At 50.5% G+C, this 16898-nt stretch overlaps 1 protein-coding gene across 3 annotated transcripts in view; it reads left to right on the top strand.

The window, feature by feature from the left end:
* SMG6 (SMG6 nonsense mediated mRNA decay factor) overlaps positions 1–16898 on the top strand; it is a 235905-nt gene that overhangs the window by 206613 nt on the left and 12394 nt on the right. For all 3 annotated transcript variants that reach the window (XM_037070398.1, XM_037070399.1, XM_037070400.1), the window contains 2 exons: positions 7010–7186; positions 11081–11227. In XM_037070398.1, coding sequence (XP_036926293.1) covers positions 7010–7186; positions 11081–11227 — 324 coding nt within the window. The remainder of the gene's footprint in view (positions 1–7009; positions 7187–11080; positions 11228–16898) is intronic.

Below are 16898 nucleotides of genomic sequence, written 5' to 3'. Positions count from 1 at the left end.
CTTGCTCACATGGTCGGAGCTCAGAGCTCTAGAAGAGAATGGTTTCTTTCCATGAGGGAACAGTTCAAGAAGAGCAGGCTGTACTCTGCCCAGCAAAACCCAGACTCCTGTCTGGCTTTGTTCAGAATGATTGTCTGTTACACTCAGGAAATACAGGTAAGTAGAAAATGCCTCATGGGACTTTTTCTCCTGCATTGAGAGACCTGGAGCAAGGATCCAGTGGGGTCTTGTTGAAGAAGGATACCATTAACAAAGACGAAGCCACCCCCCACCCCCCAATATGAAGGGACCAGATGGGCAAGACAGTTGTGATGTTCACAATTTTATTTCTGATGTGTGCTTTGGTTTGTTTCCCCAAACCCTTACAGCCTCTCTAGAGTCCTGTAGAATGTGTGCATGCTTCTGGTTAAGTCCAGGAATTTTTTAGGAAAATTAAAAAGAGGGACAGCTAGAGATTAGACCAGGCTTTCCCTCCACCAAGTGGCCTGCCCAGAAGCCAGGATCCAGTACCTTAGCTCTGAATAAAATACTTCATCAGCCTCAACATCCAGGTGAGCATTCCAGGCCCTCTTCCCTCATCCCAGGCTGTGTGCCAGCCCCATGCTTCCTTCCTCACCTCGGAGTCTGGCTTCTACACATCTCTGTGGTGTTAGGTGGAATGCCCCTGTCACCACTGAGCAGAGTAAGGCAGCAAGGAAGAAAAGAATAACAGCCACTAGTTTATTGTGCACTTACTGGGTCTAGGCACTCTGCTGAATATTTTATATGTATTATCTCTTTTAAACTTCATAAGTAACTTGAGCAAACAGGCTCTAAGGAAACACAGCTAGGAAGTGGCAATTAAAACTTGAACTCAAGTTTAACCCTTATGATCTCAGGTTCAAGTCTCATAGCCTATGAAGCCCTTGCCAAATCCCTATATTGCCTCAACTTGCCTCTTCCCAAAATGGACCCATTTTTTTCCTACTGTACTTACCTTCTCACTGCCAGTGTATGCTCCACAACTCCCCTGTTCTCCCGATTCTCTCCACTGTGAACAAAATCTCCCTCTCAGTAACCAAGTAACTATACCTTTTGGAATCTTCAATAAAACTATTAGCTTATTTGCTCCCCTCCACCCCCAAGTCTTTCCATCAGTTTGCCAGTTCCCGTGCACCTCTCTCTAGGAAACTTAAGGCTAGCGTGTGTGCGTACATACATGCGTGCAGACAGTAGACATAGGTGGAGCCAGCAGGCTGCCATGCCACTCTGAATAGGCATCTGTGCGTTGCCAGCTGATTGGTAATGGCCCGCATTGCCTCCACTGAGAAGGAAACAGCTGTTGGAACCAGACACATAGAATGGTGTGACTGGTGTGGGTTAGCCAATGATGTTAGCATTTCATCTTGTGACCCATTGACTCCTCAGTTAGCACAGACAAACCATAGAGTTAGAGAGGTCTGGGTCTGGGCTTTGGGATCAAAAGGGACTGAGGGAGACATCTGTGCCTAGCTATCTTGGCATAGAAATGAGGTCCTGCTACAGCAGGGATAGGGAAAGAGTGAAATGCTGATTTCACTTAGAGTTGATCCCCTTGGACGGTATTTCCAGGGGTGGTCAGGATATGCCTCTGGCACAAACCCCTGTGTCCTTTCCCCCTCTGACCCCTTGTCATTCAGCCACAGCATTGGTTCTTCCTTTCTCTGCACTTCTGACACTTGCTCACAATTCAGGACCAGTTTGCTCTGATTCAGGTAGGCTGCAAATGTGTCTCTCTGTTGTAAACCATTGCTTCTGTCTTCAGAATGACTGTGCATCCTTGTGGCCAGCTTCCCTCCTCCCTGGACACTCCTCCTCCTACGACTGGGAATAAACCATTTCCCCTGTCCTCCCAGCTCCAGAGGATTCCCTGGATCTGAACTTTCACTGGCAGGCCTCTTCCTTAGGCTGACCCTCCTCCTTGGCCACTACAGAATTGCCCTACCCACCGTCAGTCTCCTGTGAGGGTGAGTCGTGTGTAACCAGAGGTTCCCAGTTAGTGAAAACACTTTAGTCGGAGTTCAGTTTCTTATAACCAATCCTGTAGACTTGGCTCATTAGAGATGATAATTAACCCACTGCTAATTGACCTCAGAAGCCAGCCAAACAGCCTGTATTTTACCAGCTTTGGTGGTGGATTTGTAGGCTATTTTAAGGTTTCTTAATAATTTCAGCAAGACTTCACTTTCCTGTCTGCATCTTACTTGCTCTAAGGACATTCTGTAAAATTAACAAGCTGTAAAGTTTGATTGAAGGTTTCAACAAATGTGAGAATAATTGACTCCATTTAGAAAAACAAGAGAAACAACCTGTAAACTTGAGTTTGTAGGGGAAAACCCGTGTGATTTTTCTCTTTAACCAGAGGAGCAATAGCAAGCAGTACTTTTTAAGACCAGGAAAAAAAAAACAGAACTGGCTGATAATGCAAGTTTAGATTCTGATTCGCCAAAACCAACGTTCAGAAAAAGAAATTTTGCAAAATCTAACCAGCCACTGTAGTGCTCATGCCTTCCGAGAGGCCCGTCTCTATGGGGGAGACAGGGACCCAGTAAAGATGGAGGAGCTCCTCGTTCCCTGGAGTCTGCCTCCAGAGAAGCCTGCCCGCCCGGTTCAGCTCTCTGACCCCTCCGCCTGTTCCCTACTTAGGCTGAGGGTTTTTCTCCCTTCCCTACGGCTGCTCTGAGGTGTGTCACATCTCACAACTCAGAACACATCAGACTCTGGTTCCTGGTGCTTGGTGCCTTTCCTTTCTCATCCTCTCGCCTTCCATAGCTTGGCTCTTTTCCTCTTTCTCCCTGGGCACATCCCCTGCAGAGTGGCTGTGGAGAGTCTCCAGCGTTCAGAGAACTCCATTTCTTGCTCATCTGTCATTCTCCTAAGGTACCCCAAACCAGTAACTCAGTCTGCCTCCCCTCTTCTCTCTTGACCTAGAGATTTCTTCTTTCTTTCCTAAAGACTTAACCTCCCCTTAACTCCAGCCTCCACTTTCCCCTGTGCGTGCTCACCTTATCTCTTTCTAAGGAACTGAGCCTGAGACTGGCCAGGCTCCTGTATCGCCTTGCCACATCTCACTTTCAGTTTTCCTTTCTGCTTGGTTCCTTGCGTGTGGACCTGATCCGGGTGATAACTAGAGCCCTGAAGCTAGAGGTTTCAGTTCCCGCTGATGGGGCACGCTGCCTCAGCTGGTCTTCAAGAGAAGGGAAAGGGGCTTTCTCTGGGTGGCTTTCTTTCAGCTCTTCCCTGACCTAAAGTCTCAGTTTTATTTTCAAAGCTGACTGGAATGGTTTGTATGAGACATTTTGTCCATTAGCTTGGGAGTTCCTGATAGTCAACACAGAGAGTCTCCCTCCAGAAGGGCCACGAGTACCACTGAGAAGGTGCTGAGTCCCATACTTCCTGGGGCAGTCCTTCCCGCTCTAGCCCCATTCCAGCACAGCCTGTTAACAGCCCAGGAAGGAACACGCTCCTGCCCAGCTCTTTCCCCTCTAGAGAATCTAGAGTTTGCCCAGGGCTACAATGTACATACCACTTACATTCTCTGTTTTTCATTGATATAGAATGGAAAAATGTACTCATGAAAAGAGCTATTGTGAGGATTATGTCATAGACTTCATCTGGACTCCTTCCTCTCCAAGCAGGGAGCCTAGCTTTAACCCCTCTCCTACCAGGAAGTCCTCCTTGGTCAGACAAAGATTATCTCGGAGTTGGCTCTTTGTGGGTGGTTTGAAGGGCTTCTTCTATCATGATGTCCCTTGTTAACAGTATTTGAACCTTTTTTGTCCAACTCAAGTTCTGGAGGTTTTATCTAAGAGACTATTCCCATAAATCTGTAAAACTCCAGGGCTGAGAGAACTGCGGTCCCCACCCCTCCAGGCTCATTCCCCCTACCATACGGCAGAATGCTTTAGCTGGCAGGCCAGCAAACTGGAGACAGAAGGCTTCTCTGTGCCCCGGGCAAGCCCCAGACTTTCTGCCTCTCGGTTCCCAATCTACCACTTAGCTGGAGCCTCATTTCTCATTCCCAGGGTGCACTTTGGAAACAAGGAAACTATGCACAACCTTGGCTCTTCTTTCCGCTAGTTCAGATGCAAAGGAGCAGGGACATTCTTCCAAAAGACTGGGTGACTTTTGTCTCTCCAAACAGGTGGAATCCTTTTCAGGCCTCTTAGCACCAGCTCAGAGACCCCATTGGATCAAAGGCCTTTTGAGAATCAGCCAGGAGTGCCCTTGCCCTAGGGAAGGGACTAACGGCCATAGTAAACGAAATCTGGTGGGAAACCAGGTGCCTTCTAAATCAGTGAAAATGAAAAAGGGTGGATGGGGTCCGTTTTGCTTCTGAGTCCCTGTGAATGACAATTCCCACAGATTTTCCAAGAATGTGCTACAGGCGGGCTCAGGATGTCTGTATCCCTAGGTCCCGCTGTGCCCTGGAAATCCCCATCTCCAGGAGTCCCACGTCCACACATGTGGCCTTTCTCCTCCTTGGCCAGGAATCACACGCTTTCTGAGCCATTCCACATGCCACCCAGCCTATGCTCTTAGCAGTGAGAATTTTCCTGCCCTCCTATTCAGTGTGCACACAACTACGGGCACACTCCTCTTCTTGGCAGATCTCTGCTGCACATTGCAGGAGTGCCAGCATACCTCTCACTGTCCCAGCGATGCCAAGGTCCCCTGGCAGGCTTTGTCTCTTTTTCCCACCCCTGAATTCCCACCTCTGTGCCACTCAGCATTAGCAGCCTCATACTGAAAAGGAAAGTCCTGGACCCATTACATAATTCTCCATAGTGCAAGCAGTAGCTGGGGCATAAGGTCAGAGGTCATAATAGGGTCAGGTGGCTGACACACACTGTAACGACAAGGTGGTTAAAATTAGACCACAGAGAGGAAACTGGCAGTCTTGTGGAAATGCAGAAGTTTCCTCTGCAAGTGTGAGGCTGGGGATGCAGGGAGGCCACTGTGCGTGCTGCCTGCCAGGCTATTACTCATTTCAGCTCTGTTCTTTAATGCCTTTTAGCCCCTGCTTCTGTATTTCTAACCTTCCTCATCACATGTTTGAGTACACATAGTGGAATCCATGGTTACCTGCCTTGGTCCAAGGAGGTCTTCCTTCCTCTTTCAAGGAGGTGTAAGCCCAAGACCAGGCGCCCCAAGCTCAAGATGGCTATTCTTTCCAAAGCCTTTTCTGGGTAGCTGAGCACTCTTAGCGTCAGCCTGTCAGGTGGATGTGGTTGAAGTTCTTAGCCTGAGATTCAGGCCTGTAATGATCCAGGACCATTGGTGAGGGTAAACAAGGGCCACTCCTAAGCAGGAAGGGTAGCAGATTTTGTGGGGAAAGATGGTAGAGGATGGCCCTGGCTGGTGTAGCTCAGTGGATTGAGTGCTGGCTGCAAACCACAGGATCGAGGTTCAATTCCCAGTCAGGGCACATGCCTGGGTTGCAGGCCAGTTCCCGGCAGGGGACACACCAGACGCAACCGTACATTGATATTTCTCTCCCTCTCTCCTTCCCTTCCCCTGTAAAGATAAATAAATAAAATCTTTTTTAAAAAAAGATGGTAGAGGATGGAGCATCAGCTGACAGAGTGGTGCTCATTTCCATGGCATCCTAGAGGATGTGCCTGCCTCTTCGCTCCTTGTGGTACCCAGCCAAGTTTCCCTATGCCTGTCAGTCCTTACTGTGAGCCTCCTGTGTGCCCCACTCCCTGGCAAAGGGTACTAAGGGAAAGTGCTAAGGAGATGTAGTCTTTGCCACCAGTGGGGTTATTGTCCAGGTGAGGGAGTAACAAATGCACCTGTAAAACAGTGAGCAAACAGTCAAAGACAGACTCCAAGTTAGTACTTTACTGCGTGTTACAGACATAGAATTCCCTTTCACATTGTGGAATGAAAAAGCATTGGGGGGCAGTGGACACTTAATATGGGCTAGAATCAATGATGATGAGAATGGGCTGCCACCCTGTGGCATATCTGGCCACTGAAGTGTGTTTCCCTGCGTGGATTGGCCTTTACCAGCTTCTGAGCTCTGGATCAAGTAGGGCCCCTCCTCTGCTTTGGAGAGTGCCCTGTCACATGGAGGAGACCCCGGGGGCCTGAGCTGAAGAAAAGGTCATGAGAGGGCTCGAGCAAAGCAGATGGATTTGCAGGTGAGGCCATGTGTGTGTGGTCTCGCAGGAGGAGGACCCCAGATAGGGTGACTATGGAAACTTCATCTGAGACACTTACAAATTTGACAGTTGCTCAAGATATTGAATTTCATTTCAGCTAAATCAGCCCCAGCTCCTCTGACAGCACTGGCTTATGTGCTGATGTGGCCACATGGGAGCAGGATGGCGGGAACCCCTGGAGGAGCGGAGCTTTGGTGGAACACCCCCCACCTGCTTTGCCTGTCTCCCTTCTCCTGACAACAATTTCCTTCCTGACCCCAATCTCTGGAGTATGAGAAGTTCTTAGGTGGGGCAGGAACCCGTCAGGGGAAGCCCAAAATGATCTGGCTGAAATGAAACAGCCAAGAGAGCCCTCATCATTCATTTTGCGCTCAGGCTGAAAGTTCTCCTTCTTGGAGTCTGGAGAGAGGGGAGCTGGGAGAAGAATGGAGAGCAGCAGTGAAGGGTACCAGAAATCTGTATTCTGTGAAAGCCACTCACCCTCCTATCAACAAGATACCAGACTTAAAAGAATTTAGTCTTTTTTGATATTAGGACTTCAGGGAAAGAAAGGCAAAACCCCATAGGATACCTGTCATTGGTTTTGGGGTTGTCTGCTACACTCGAGATGCCCTGAGAAGAGACCGCAGTGATTTCCCTCCCTCCAAGGATCTTGGTCCTCAACCCACCCTTGGCCCTGGCTCACCATCCCTCACCTGCACACCCGGTCTATCTCCCTTGCCCAGCAGCTCTGACACATCTCTCATGTGCCCTGCAGCCAGCAGTGTGTCTCGTCTTCATCTTTCCGAAAACGCTGTTTTTCTTCTCTCCCTTTTGCCCTGTAGGTTATTGCAGCCGACTGCAAAAGGGTCACAGTGCTGAAGTATTTTCTGGAAGCCCTTTGTGGACAAGAAGAGCCTCTGCTGGCATTCAAGGGTGGAAAATATGTGTCAGTGGCACCCGTCCCAGACACCATGGGAAAGGAAATGGGAAGCCAAGAGGGAAAACAACTGGAAGATGAGGTACTATTCGGGAAGAGCCCGCTGTGGCAGAGGGAAGGCTCCCCTTCCCTCCCCCTGCAGCCCTGCTCTGCCCATGTCTTCAGCTTCTCCCCCGGGTTATTTATAACCACTCAGAGCAGTGTCAGTGTTAATGTGACCAGCCAGCTTCTCAAGAGTGCACTCTGCTGGTGCCCCTTCCTGCCAGTCCCACCCCAGTGCCTCCTTCTCTGCTACGAGTTCCAGATGCTTCTTTTTAATGTTGCATTGGAGGAGAAGGGAGGGAAAGAAAGAGTTTAATAATGTGCAGCTCTGGAGGCTTAGGAAAGGGAGTGGAGGGGGGGTGTTAGGGTTCAGGCTGAGGATCAAGTTTATAGATGTGTGGAGCTCAGCACAGCACAGGCCTGAACTCCAGCCTCTAGCACACGTACAGGAAGAGCTGACATTGCTGGCCCCGTGTGGAAAATCACCCCCTCCCCTGGCGTACCCTCCCTCCCTCATTCCCTCCCTCCCTCCTGCACATCCTGATGTGATTAAGGAATTCTCCTCTTGTTTGTTTGCCCTTGGTTGTTCCTGTAGCCCTTGCTTCACTCTAGACCATGCGCGCGCCCTAGCGTGCACACGCGCAAGCCTGTGTACCCACCCCTGCCAAAGCCTGCTGGCAGTTGCCCTGCCGTGCAAGTGTGTATCCTTGTGGGGGCGACTGCTGTCATGGGTCTGTGTGTGCTGGGCTTGTATGCCAGTTGAACACTGTTGCCAGCTTTCCTGCTGTCCATGGGTTCTGAGTAAATGTGAATGGGTAACAGTGTTGGCACATGTATGTGTTTAATGTCACTGCCAGCTGCCCTGCTATGTGTCTGGGTGTGTGTATGTACACTGCTCACTTTTGCCTGATGGTTGAGTCTTACCTTCTTTTTACCCCACAGTGTTAAAGACAGAGGGGACTTAGGTGGGAAGGAACGTGGGACTTAAGGAAGGGACGGAAGCAATTCCAGCCAGAGGCCAGGTCACCCATAGGCCAACTCAGTCATTTGGCCCACAACAGTCTCAAGCGCCTGGTGGAGCAGGGTGCGGTGCAGAGATGAAATCAGCAACAGGCCAGGGAAGCCAGATGTCAGCTGGAAGCTGTCGTTTGTGATCTGAAGGAGTGATAGAGTGGCCACCTTTGGTTCAAAGTCTTCAGACCAGCAAAGTCTTGGACCGGCTTCATTAGAATAACGGGAGAACCCCACCCCACCCCTGATGATACAGGGCTCAGCTTCCAGGACAGAGGTGGTTCCAGGGATAAAGCTGAGCCCATGATTCCAGACTCTCCAGATGAAACCCAGGCAGGGAATAATGGGAAAGAATGAGCTGTCAGCATAGGAGGAGACAGTGGGGTTGCTAAAACCATCGGGGTGTCCGGGCCTCAGGCAGGCCAGAGCAGTACCATCTAAGCCCTGGGGACTGTGTAGGGAAGTGTGGGTGGGGCAGGGCTAAGTCGGTTATCTCACCCACACAGTACGGCAGAGGCAGGCAGTGGAGAGTCAGCAAGGCCAGCTCTCCAGAGTTGCTGTAAGAGATGTCCTCTGGCCAGCAGAGCCTTCAGTGCCAAGTCAGATTAGGCAAGTGAGGCCCAGAGAGAAGAGCTAAGGAGGGGCTCTTTCACCCCTTGTTTTAAAATTATTTTTTTATTTTATTTGTTGGTTTTAGAAAGAGAGAGAGAAGGAGAGAGGGAAGGAAAGAAACACTGATTTGGTATTCCATTTATTCATACATTCATTGGTTGGTTCTTGTATGTGCCTTGATGGGGACGGAACGCACAACCTTGGCACATCCAGATGATGCTCTAACCAACTGAGCCGCCCAGCCAGGGTGGGTGACTCTTTCACTCTTACAAGGAGCAGACCAGCTCTCGCGTCCCAGATCTTGGCTGTGCCACACTCTCTCTCTCTCCTAAGTGTTATTGACCAGACAAAGGTTGTGACCCATGCCATGCTACCCACTTCTTCCTTTTCCCACGAGCCTCCTGAGTTCCTTTATGTTAGTGGTCCCTGGGAAACCCTACTTACCCTGGTCTGTGTAATTTCATAACCCTGCACTTCCTCGTTTGCTGTGAGAGCTGAGCAAACCTCAGACAAGCCTTGCTGACCCTCTTTTGACCTCAGTCAAGCTCACTCTGAGACCTGTGATAACCCAGTGTATCCCTGATCAGAGCAGGCAGAGGCACTGTCCCCTCACAGGCCAGTCAGACACGCTGTTCCACTTACTCCAGTCCAGGTTAACCCCACAAGCAAGGAAGTAAAGGGTTAGTGTCTTCCTCCTTCCCAGCGCCTGGGCCTCTCTGGAAGTAAACCATGTGACACTGTAGCCTGCGGTCCGTCAGATGAGTGGTGACTATGGGCAGCACCCCAGACTCCTGATACTTCTTTAGGATAGTGATATCTCATCTCTCCCCAGTAAGACCGAGTCACTTAACCTGGTTGGGAAAGAAGAAGTAGATGTTTCCTCTGACATCATTCCTCATGAAGAGAAGAGAGTCTAGTTCCATAGGGATGCTACCAAAACACCTGTCTTCCCACCCTAGATTCTACTCCCAAGACACACAGCATCACCTATCCACCCACACACTTTACCAACCACTTTCAGCCAAGACAATCCATTGAAAAAGCATCTTGCAATAGTCAGTTAGAGGAGAGAGCATATACACTGAGCAGGTCCCAGGTGGGCCTGTGGAGACCTGGTGACACTGATCCACTGGAGGGTGGGTCTGGGCTCACTCTCCATTCAGAACCCCACCACTGTGCGTCCTGGTGTTACTGGTAAGAGCATAGACCTTGGAGTTGAACTCACTAGAGTTCTAGTACCTGCTCTGCCACTTACTAACTTTGTGACCTTGAGCAAATTGTTTAACTCTAAACTTCAATTTGTTTGTTTATAAAATAAGGATCATAATATCATCTGTTTCACAGGCCATCGTGAATATTAAATACGTTAATACATGAAAAACAGCCTTGTCCTTGGCCAATACTAAGCTCTCGGTAAATGGTAGCTGTTACAGTCACAATCGTTGTCGTTAATATCATCCAGTTAGAAACTCAGGAATCTTCTACTAAATCACTCCCTATTACCCATGCTAACCCTGTCCCTCAAAGGAAGTGTCTTGGGCAGCTGCATGTTCTCTACTGACCAAGGCCAAAAGTGAGAGAGTAAGGAATGGAGCCTGGGACCACCCAGGGAGCAGTGGCTTCTGAGCTGAAGCTGCAAGCAGGGAGATGCCATCCCTGGGGAAGGCTCCACAGGCCTGGCAGGAGACTCCACACACTGGCCAGCTCTCTCCCAGCCTACCCAGGCTCCAGTAGGGCAGCTGAGCAAGGCCGTGTCATGTGAATTCCTCTAAGGGGGCCCAGCAGCGCTGACACCACCAGGCTGTGGTTTTAAAAAGAAACCAGGGCAAGGTCTGCTGAGCTACAGCATCTGCTCCCTGATGCCGTCTGGGGAAAGGGAGCTTCCACCCCTGACTCCCAGCTGTTGGCCAGAATTGATTCCCATCAGATCATTAGCATGAATTAGATTTAAGTTGGGTGATTTAACTTTCTCTGTTGTTTTCCCCTTTGGTGTTTTCAAAATGAAAATAGACCCAAAGTTTGACTTTGTGAGTGTGTGCAAAGGAGAATGAAGAGCTGTGAGTGTGTGTGACTTACCGAGGGGATCTGTGACTCGGAAATTCAGAAAGAGCCGTCGAGTACAAAAAGGAGTAATTGGTTTGGGGGGAGGAAGTGACAACTTCTCTTTACCCCCTCACACCTTGGGGCTCCTTGCAAGAAATGGTCTGAATAAGCATGGAGTGGGGGTGCTGGAAGGACAGAAGGGTGGGTCTTGTAAGGATCATGGGCTCACAGTCTCCTGTCTTCCCTTGCCTCATTTTGCCACCCAAAGGAGGAAGATGTGGTGATTGAAGACTTTGAAGAAGATTCAGAGGCTGAAGGCAGTGGGGGCGAGGATGACATCAGGGAGCTGCGGGCCAAGAAGCTGGCTCTGGCCAGGAAGATAGCGGAGCAGCAGCGTCGCCAGGAAAAGATCCAGGTGGGGCTGCCTGGGGAGGGGTTTCCCATCAGGGTGTGCAGGCCAGGGCAAAAGGGAATGTGAGCAGCGAGCAGGGATGAGCAGGAACCCCAGTTTTCTTTTTCTGTCACTAAATTCTGGTAGCACATTTGAGGCCTGGAGACCCCCTACTTCTGGGCTCCAAGGCAGGGGCTGGTTCCCCTCAGAGAATCTGATGAAAACTTATCCCCCTGAGATCGGCAACTCCACGATCTTCCTTCCACACAGTTGCAGGAATTTTGAACCTTATCCTTACACTGCCCAAGAGGCCAGGGATTCTTTCTTGAGAACACCTGTTCTCAGGGGCAGGATGCCATGGCCACAGTCTGCTTGTCTGGATTCCCAGTGGGACAGCCAGGCCCCTTTGCAGACTCTCCGAACCTTCCCAGGAAGCAACTACTGCACAAGGATTCCTCTGCCGTCAGCCCTCCTGTGGGCCCATTTCTCCACTTCCAGTAAGTTTTTCACTGTGGCTCTTCCAGTTCTGCCCTCCTGCACTGTAAGTTTACTTCCTCTTATCTAGGGCCCAGGGCAGACAGGGAAGAGCCAGTCAACTGCCCCACTTAACCCTGTGCAGAGAGGAGCATCACGCCTCTTTAGGAATGTCTGTTTTCAACTCTTCAGATGCCCCTCACCTTTGGCAGAGGCCTCGGTGCATGTGGCCAGGCAGACCTGATCACAGTCCGGGCACCACCACTTACTAGCTTTATGACTTTGGGCAAATTGTTTTAATTTCTCAGAGCCTGTTTTTCCTCATCTGTAAAGTAAAAGTGATAACAGCACCTGCCTCTTAGAACTGCTGTGAGGCCTGCAGAAACTGGCCGGCGTGAAGTGCCCGAGCACAATGCGTAGTATACAGTATGTCCTCTGTAAATGGTCGCCATGCTCTAATATTACCCCTCTGGCGGAGCCCTGCCCTGCCCTGGGAAGGGAATAAATACCAGTTGGGATCTGTTGTTCTTTAGATGGATCCCTGCCCCCCTGTACACTGGAGTCAGGTGGGTGATGCCTCTGCCAGCGTCAGCTCCTCAGCCCTCCCGCGGTCTCTCAGTTGGGGCCCGCACAGCAGCCTCACCCTCACGTCGCCTGTCTTCCTCTCCTGTGTCTCTTTTCTCCCCAGACCATCCATCTTCCCAAAAGTTTTACTCACACCGACCACCTCCATTTCTTGACTCTCAGCCCACCACTTATATAATCTGTTGTGTCATAAGTCACCAAGTACCTGTCTTTATCAGATCTCAGTCCCCGTCAGAGTTGACTTCCCATAGCTTTGGAACCTAAAGCCATCTTCCTTCCGCTTCAATTTTACACAAGTGAACCCTGTCTTCTCTCTCTCTGTCTCTGTTTGACCTACGCTTCCTCACCACTGTTCTTTGCTTGGTCTCTTCCTTTCTTCCTGTTCCTTCTTAGTTTCAGTGCACAGAGTTGGCACTCAGCAAATACTTGTTCAGTGACTTAATAGATGGTAACGACTAGAGCATCATCGTAAATTCCTCACTGGGTTTTAACCCATCTTATCTGGGTTTTTTAAAAAATCAAATCTATCTGTTCACTCATTTATCCCCGTCTCTCCTCTCTGTTTTCATTGCCACTGCTGCTAGTCTGGTCCAGATGCCAACATGGAATACAGCAGTCCAGGCCTGTGCTTTGCACAGCTCTGGAGGGTGCCGTTTACCAGGTAGTCTGTGAATGGCACATCTTGGAATTGTGCGGTGCCCTGTCTGCGTGCTGGGTTCACTGCCTCTAATGCATCTGTATGTGTTTTCGTCATTGTCTCCCCAAAAGAGCCGTTCCCCCTGCTCAGAAATTATCAGTGCATTTGCTTGGCTAGTATAATAAAGTCTAATTCCTTATTATGGCATTCAATGCTTTCATGTGTGTTCCCAACCTCTTCTCCCAAACCCCAGGAACCCTTACTATATATTACATTGGTTAAATAACGTACCTTCTCTGAGCCTGCTTCCTCGTCTATGAAACGGAGGTGGTAACGGCACCTGCCTCGCCCCCCGCACGACAGAGCGTGTGAAGTGCCATCCCCGCCCCGGCGCCCTGCCCCTCCTCTCCTGACTCTCGGGTCCTTGGCCACGCTCTTCCCTTTTCTCCACTCCACATTCCTGTTACCCATTGAAATTCTCTTGGCAATCCCCAGATGAAACTCCATCTCCCCAGTGAAGCTTTCCCTGATTCCCCCTGTTCAGTGTACCTGTAGCACTGATTTATGCTTCATATGTGAAACTTATATCACATCTCAAATTACACTTATTTCTGGACTTCTTCCTTCACTGTACTGTGAACTCCTTGGAGTCAGGTACCCTGTGTTCAGCTCAGTTTAGGAAGTGGTGGTGAGCATCTACTATGCTAGTGGTCAGGGGATGCGGGAGTGACAAAAAACTCCCATCCCACTCCACAACGGAGTGGAGAAGCCCGTGACTTGAAGTGTGGATGAGCATTGTTACAGAGAGGAAGGACAAGACGCTGCGGGCACTTGTGCTGCGGGGCCGTGGCTTTGTCTGAGCGCCATGTTCAGTTCTGCCTCTCCAGGGGCAAGTGGTACCTTACAAGTAGAAAGCCTTGTATAAGACTTGACTTCCGGTGCCAGTGGCTGCCCCCCCCCCCGCCCCCGTCATGTCCTTTAGAGAAGGCTACTCAGGCCCANGCCAGTTGCTGCCCCCCCCCCCCCGCCCCCGTCATGTCCTTTAGAGAAGGCTACTCAGGCCCAGGCACTGAGAGCCTGCTGTGGTTTGGCCAGAGCTGGGGCTGCTGTGGCCCCTTTAAGAACAGGCCCCACATGAACCGCTGCTGGCGGCCCTGCCTCCTGTCAGCCTTCTTCCTCCAGCCTCACAGCCACAGGAGGATTTCTCAGCAGAGGAAAAATTCCCCCCTTTCCTTCTCCCCCCACCCCTTTTAATGCCCGGGGCCCTTCACTTCCATAATTCTTCATTTTCCAGCCTTGAACGTAAGCCAGACACATCTGTCTGGCCATATGCGTGAACCCTGGAGTCTGTGCCGAGGTGGCTGTAAAACAGGGCCGGTGAAGGCCCTTCTGGGAGAGCACACACATGTGTGTGCCCTCGGGCCGTTGGCTCCCTGCCCAGAACCACGGGGCTGCAGCGCTCCAAACCCATGTTAACCTTTTCTTATTTTTCCTCTTTTTGTTTACTTTAAGGGGGGGGAAATCCCAAGGAAAAGGGGTAAATTGTCCTGGGAGTGGGGGAGAGGCTCCTAGCTAGAGAGGCCATTATTGTTGGCAGGTACCTGGGTCACACTAATACAATAAGGAAGAGAAGAGCATCGAGTGAATTAAGATTGGAGAGATGGGCTGTAAATTACACTGCTCTGAACTCCATCAGTCTCCAGGGGTGTTAACCGAGAGGTGTAAGGCAAGTCCCCAGCTCCCAGCGCCTTTTACAGATGCAGCAAAACAGGAACCACTAATGTTTGGGGAAGGGGATATGAAGATGGGGTTGAAAAAAATCCTCCTGGCCCCCATGATGGCTATAAAGTCCAACTGAGATCTGGAGCTATAGCCACACCCCCACTTCCCTGCTCACACCTAGACCCCTGGGCCCGAGCTCATCTGTGGGGCTGGGGGAGGTGGGGCTTGGCCTCACTCAGCAGCCTGTCCTTCCCTGCTTCCGGCGTTGCACAGAGGCTGGTGAGTGGGGCCGACTGGAGGTCAGAAAAGGGGTGTGGGCAGCTCTAGGGGCCTGTGCAGCTGGAGCCCCGGCTTCCAGACAGGCCCCTGGATGCTAAGGGGCCAGATCCGCCCACGGGGGGCTTTGAGGCCACAACTCTCCAGCTCAGCCTAGACTTTGCCTGTTGCCTGAGACAGCTGTCTTCATATCAGGTTGGTTCTGCCCACCTTGCTGCTTTCCACCCTTCCAGTTCTTTTCATTCTCATTGCCTTTCTTGGGGGGTGTCCAGAGACCACAGCAGGGTACATGGTTTGTCTGGGAAATTGGTCAGAAGTGTTTCATTCCTAACCAGGCCCCCAGGGTAAAGCAGTCACTGAAAATCCTCCTCCAGGCATGAGGTGTGGCCTCTTGGCACCTTGTACTGGCCCTGGCCCTATGAATCCCCCGCCTCCTCTCTGCCTCCATGAGGCTTTGCTGTGATTTGTGCTGCTGTCGGGCGGGGTCAGGTTTCCTGAGCAGTTGCAAACATCCCACCTGAAACATAACAGGCTCTTCCTCTGGCCACAGCTATTGTTTCCCTCCGCATTATGGCCACAGTCTTGCTCTGTAGCCAGCAATGACATGTGTTCTGAAAATAGCTTCACTCCCCTGTCCCCTTCCCGCCCACCCACCCTCCTGAAGATGCAGTCACTCCTTTGTGGTGGCCCCAGGAGTTTTGCTCTAAATATAGCTGCAGCCCATTCACGCTGCCACCCAGCTGGGGGTGGGGGGGCACTGTGGAACAATGGGGCACGCACAGAGCCCCCCACACCTGTATGGAAGCTGCGGAAGACAGACACTCAGCTCTGGCTCCTAGCTGTCGGAGGCAGGGTGGGAGCGAGCGCACTACCAGGCCAGGGGCACGTTCACTCCAGGGCAGGAAAGCACATCAGACTGTGGAGCCGGGCGACCTCCCTCCCCACTCAAACCTGTTCCAGAGCCTGTTCCAGCTTCTCCATAAACTGTGGCACTGGGCCTCCGGTGTGCTTCAACTTCTCTCGCCTCCCTGGCTCCAGCAGCATCCACAAGGTTCTAGTTCCTTACGGAAGGGTCAGGCTGTTGGCTGGACCACCCTTAGGCTGCTGCCTGGAATAAGTTCAAAGGTGTCATGCTTAGCCCTGTCCCTCCGTCTCTCTTAGGAAAGGGCATACTTCTCCGGCATTCTCAGAACAAGAGTTACAAGGTAAAATTCAACCTGATTATCTTTAAAACGTCTTCCAACACTGAGATTCTGCAATTTAGCTCATTGAGCCCCTGTGAGACACCAAACTCTGTGCTTGGTATTATAAAATAAAGGTACCAGAAAAGGCACTTCTCTTTGAGCTCCTTATGATCAAGTTTGAAAATAAGATCAGTCTTCACAAAATAATCAGAAGTAGCAAGCAAGTCATCATACTTGTAACTTTGAAAGAGAAAGCAAAGTGTATGTTAAGTTGGTACCAACTTTGGACACCTCCAGAGAAGGGGTCCTAAGTACAACTTTCCCATGAGCACCCTGAATGAAGGTGCTGAGTGTGCTGCCCCCAGAGGAGGCTGGTGGCTCTGCCTGTTTTCTACACAGCAGCCACTCCCTTGGTTTCTGCAGCTCGAGAAGGAATTGCCTCCTGTGCTGCTGAGTATCTTACCAACTATTCCTACTTTTTATTTAATTTTTATTTTTCATTAAGAAAAAAACTATGCCTCAGTGGATTGAGCACTGGCCTGCGAACCAAAAGGTCACCAGTTCCATTCCCACTCAGGGCACATGCCTGGGTTGCAAACTAGGTACCCAGTTAGGGGCACACAAGAGGCAACCAATCAGTGTATCTCACGCATAGATGTTTCTTTCCCTCTTTCTCCCTCCCTGCCCCTCATTCTAAAAATAAATAAATAAATAATTTTTAATGAAAAATACACATAGTTTTTTTTAAAGAGTACCATGAGTCATAATAGAAATCTGCAGTCCTCTGCCTGGCCCTTCCCCATCTCCAGTTCTGCCC

The sequence above is a fragment of the Sturnira hondurensis genome, unplaced genomic scaffold (genome assembly GCF_014824575.4).
Source record: "Sturnira hondurensis isolate 20B ecotype Veracruz unplaced genomic scaffold, ASM1482457v3 Scaffold0018728, whole genome shotgun sequence".
In the NCBI taxonomy this organism is placed as follows: Eukaryota; Metazoa; Chordata; class Mammalia; order Chiroptera; family Phyllostomidae; genus Sturnira; species Sturnira hondurensis.
Note: the sequence above shows the minus strand (reverse complement) of the source record. Positions and strands in the feature narration are given on the sequence as shown.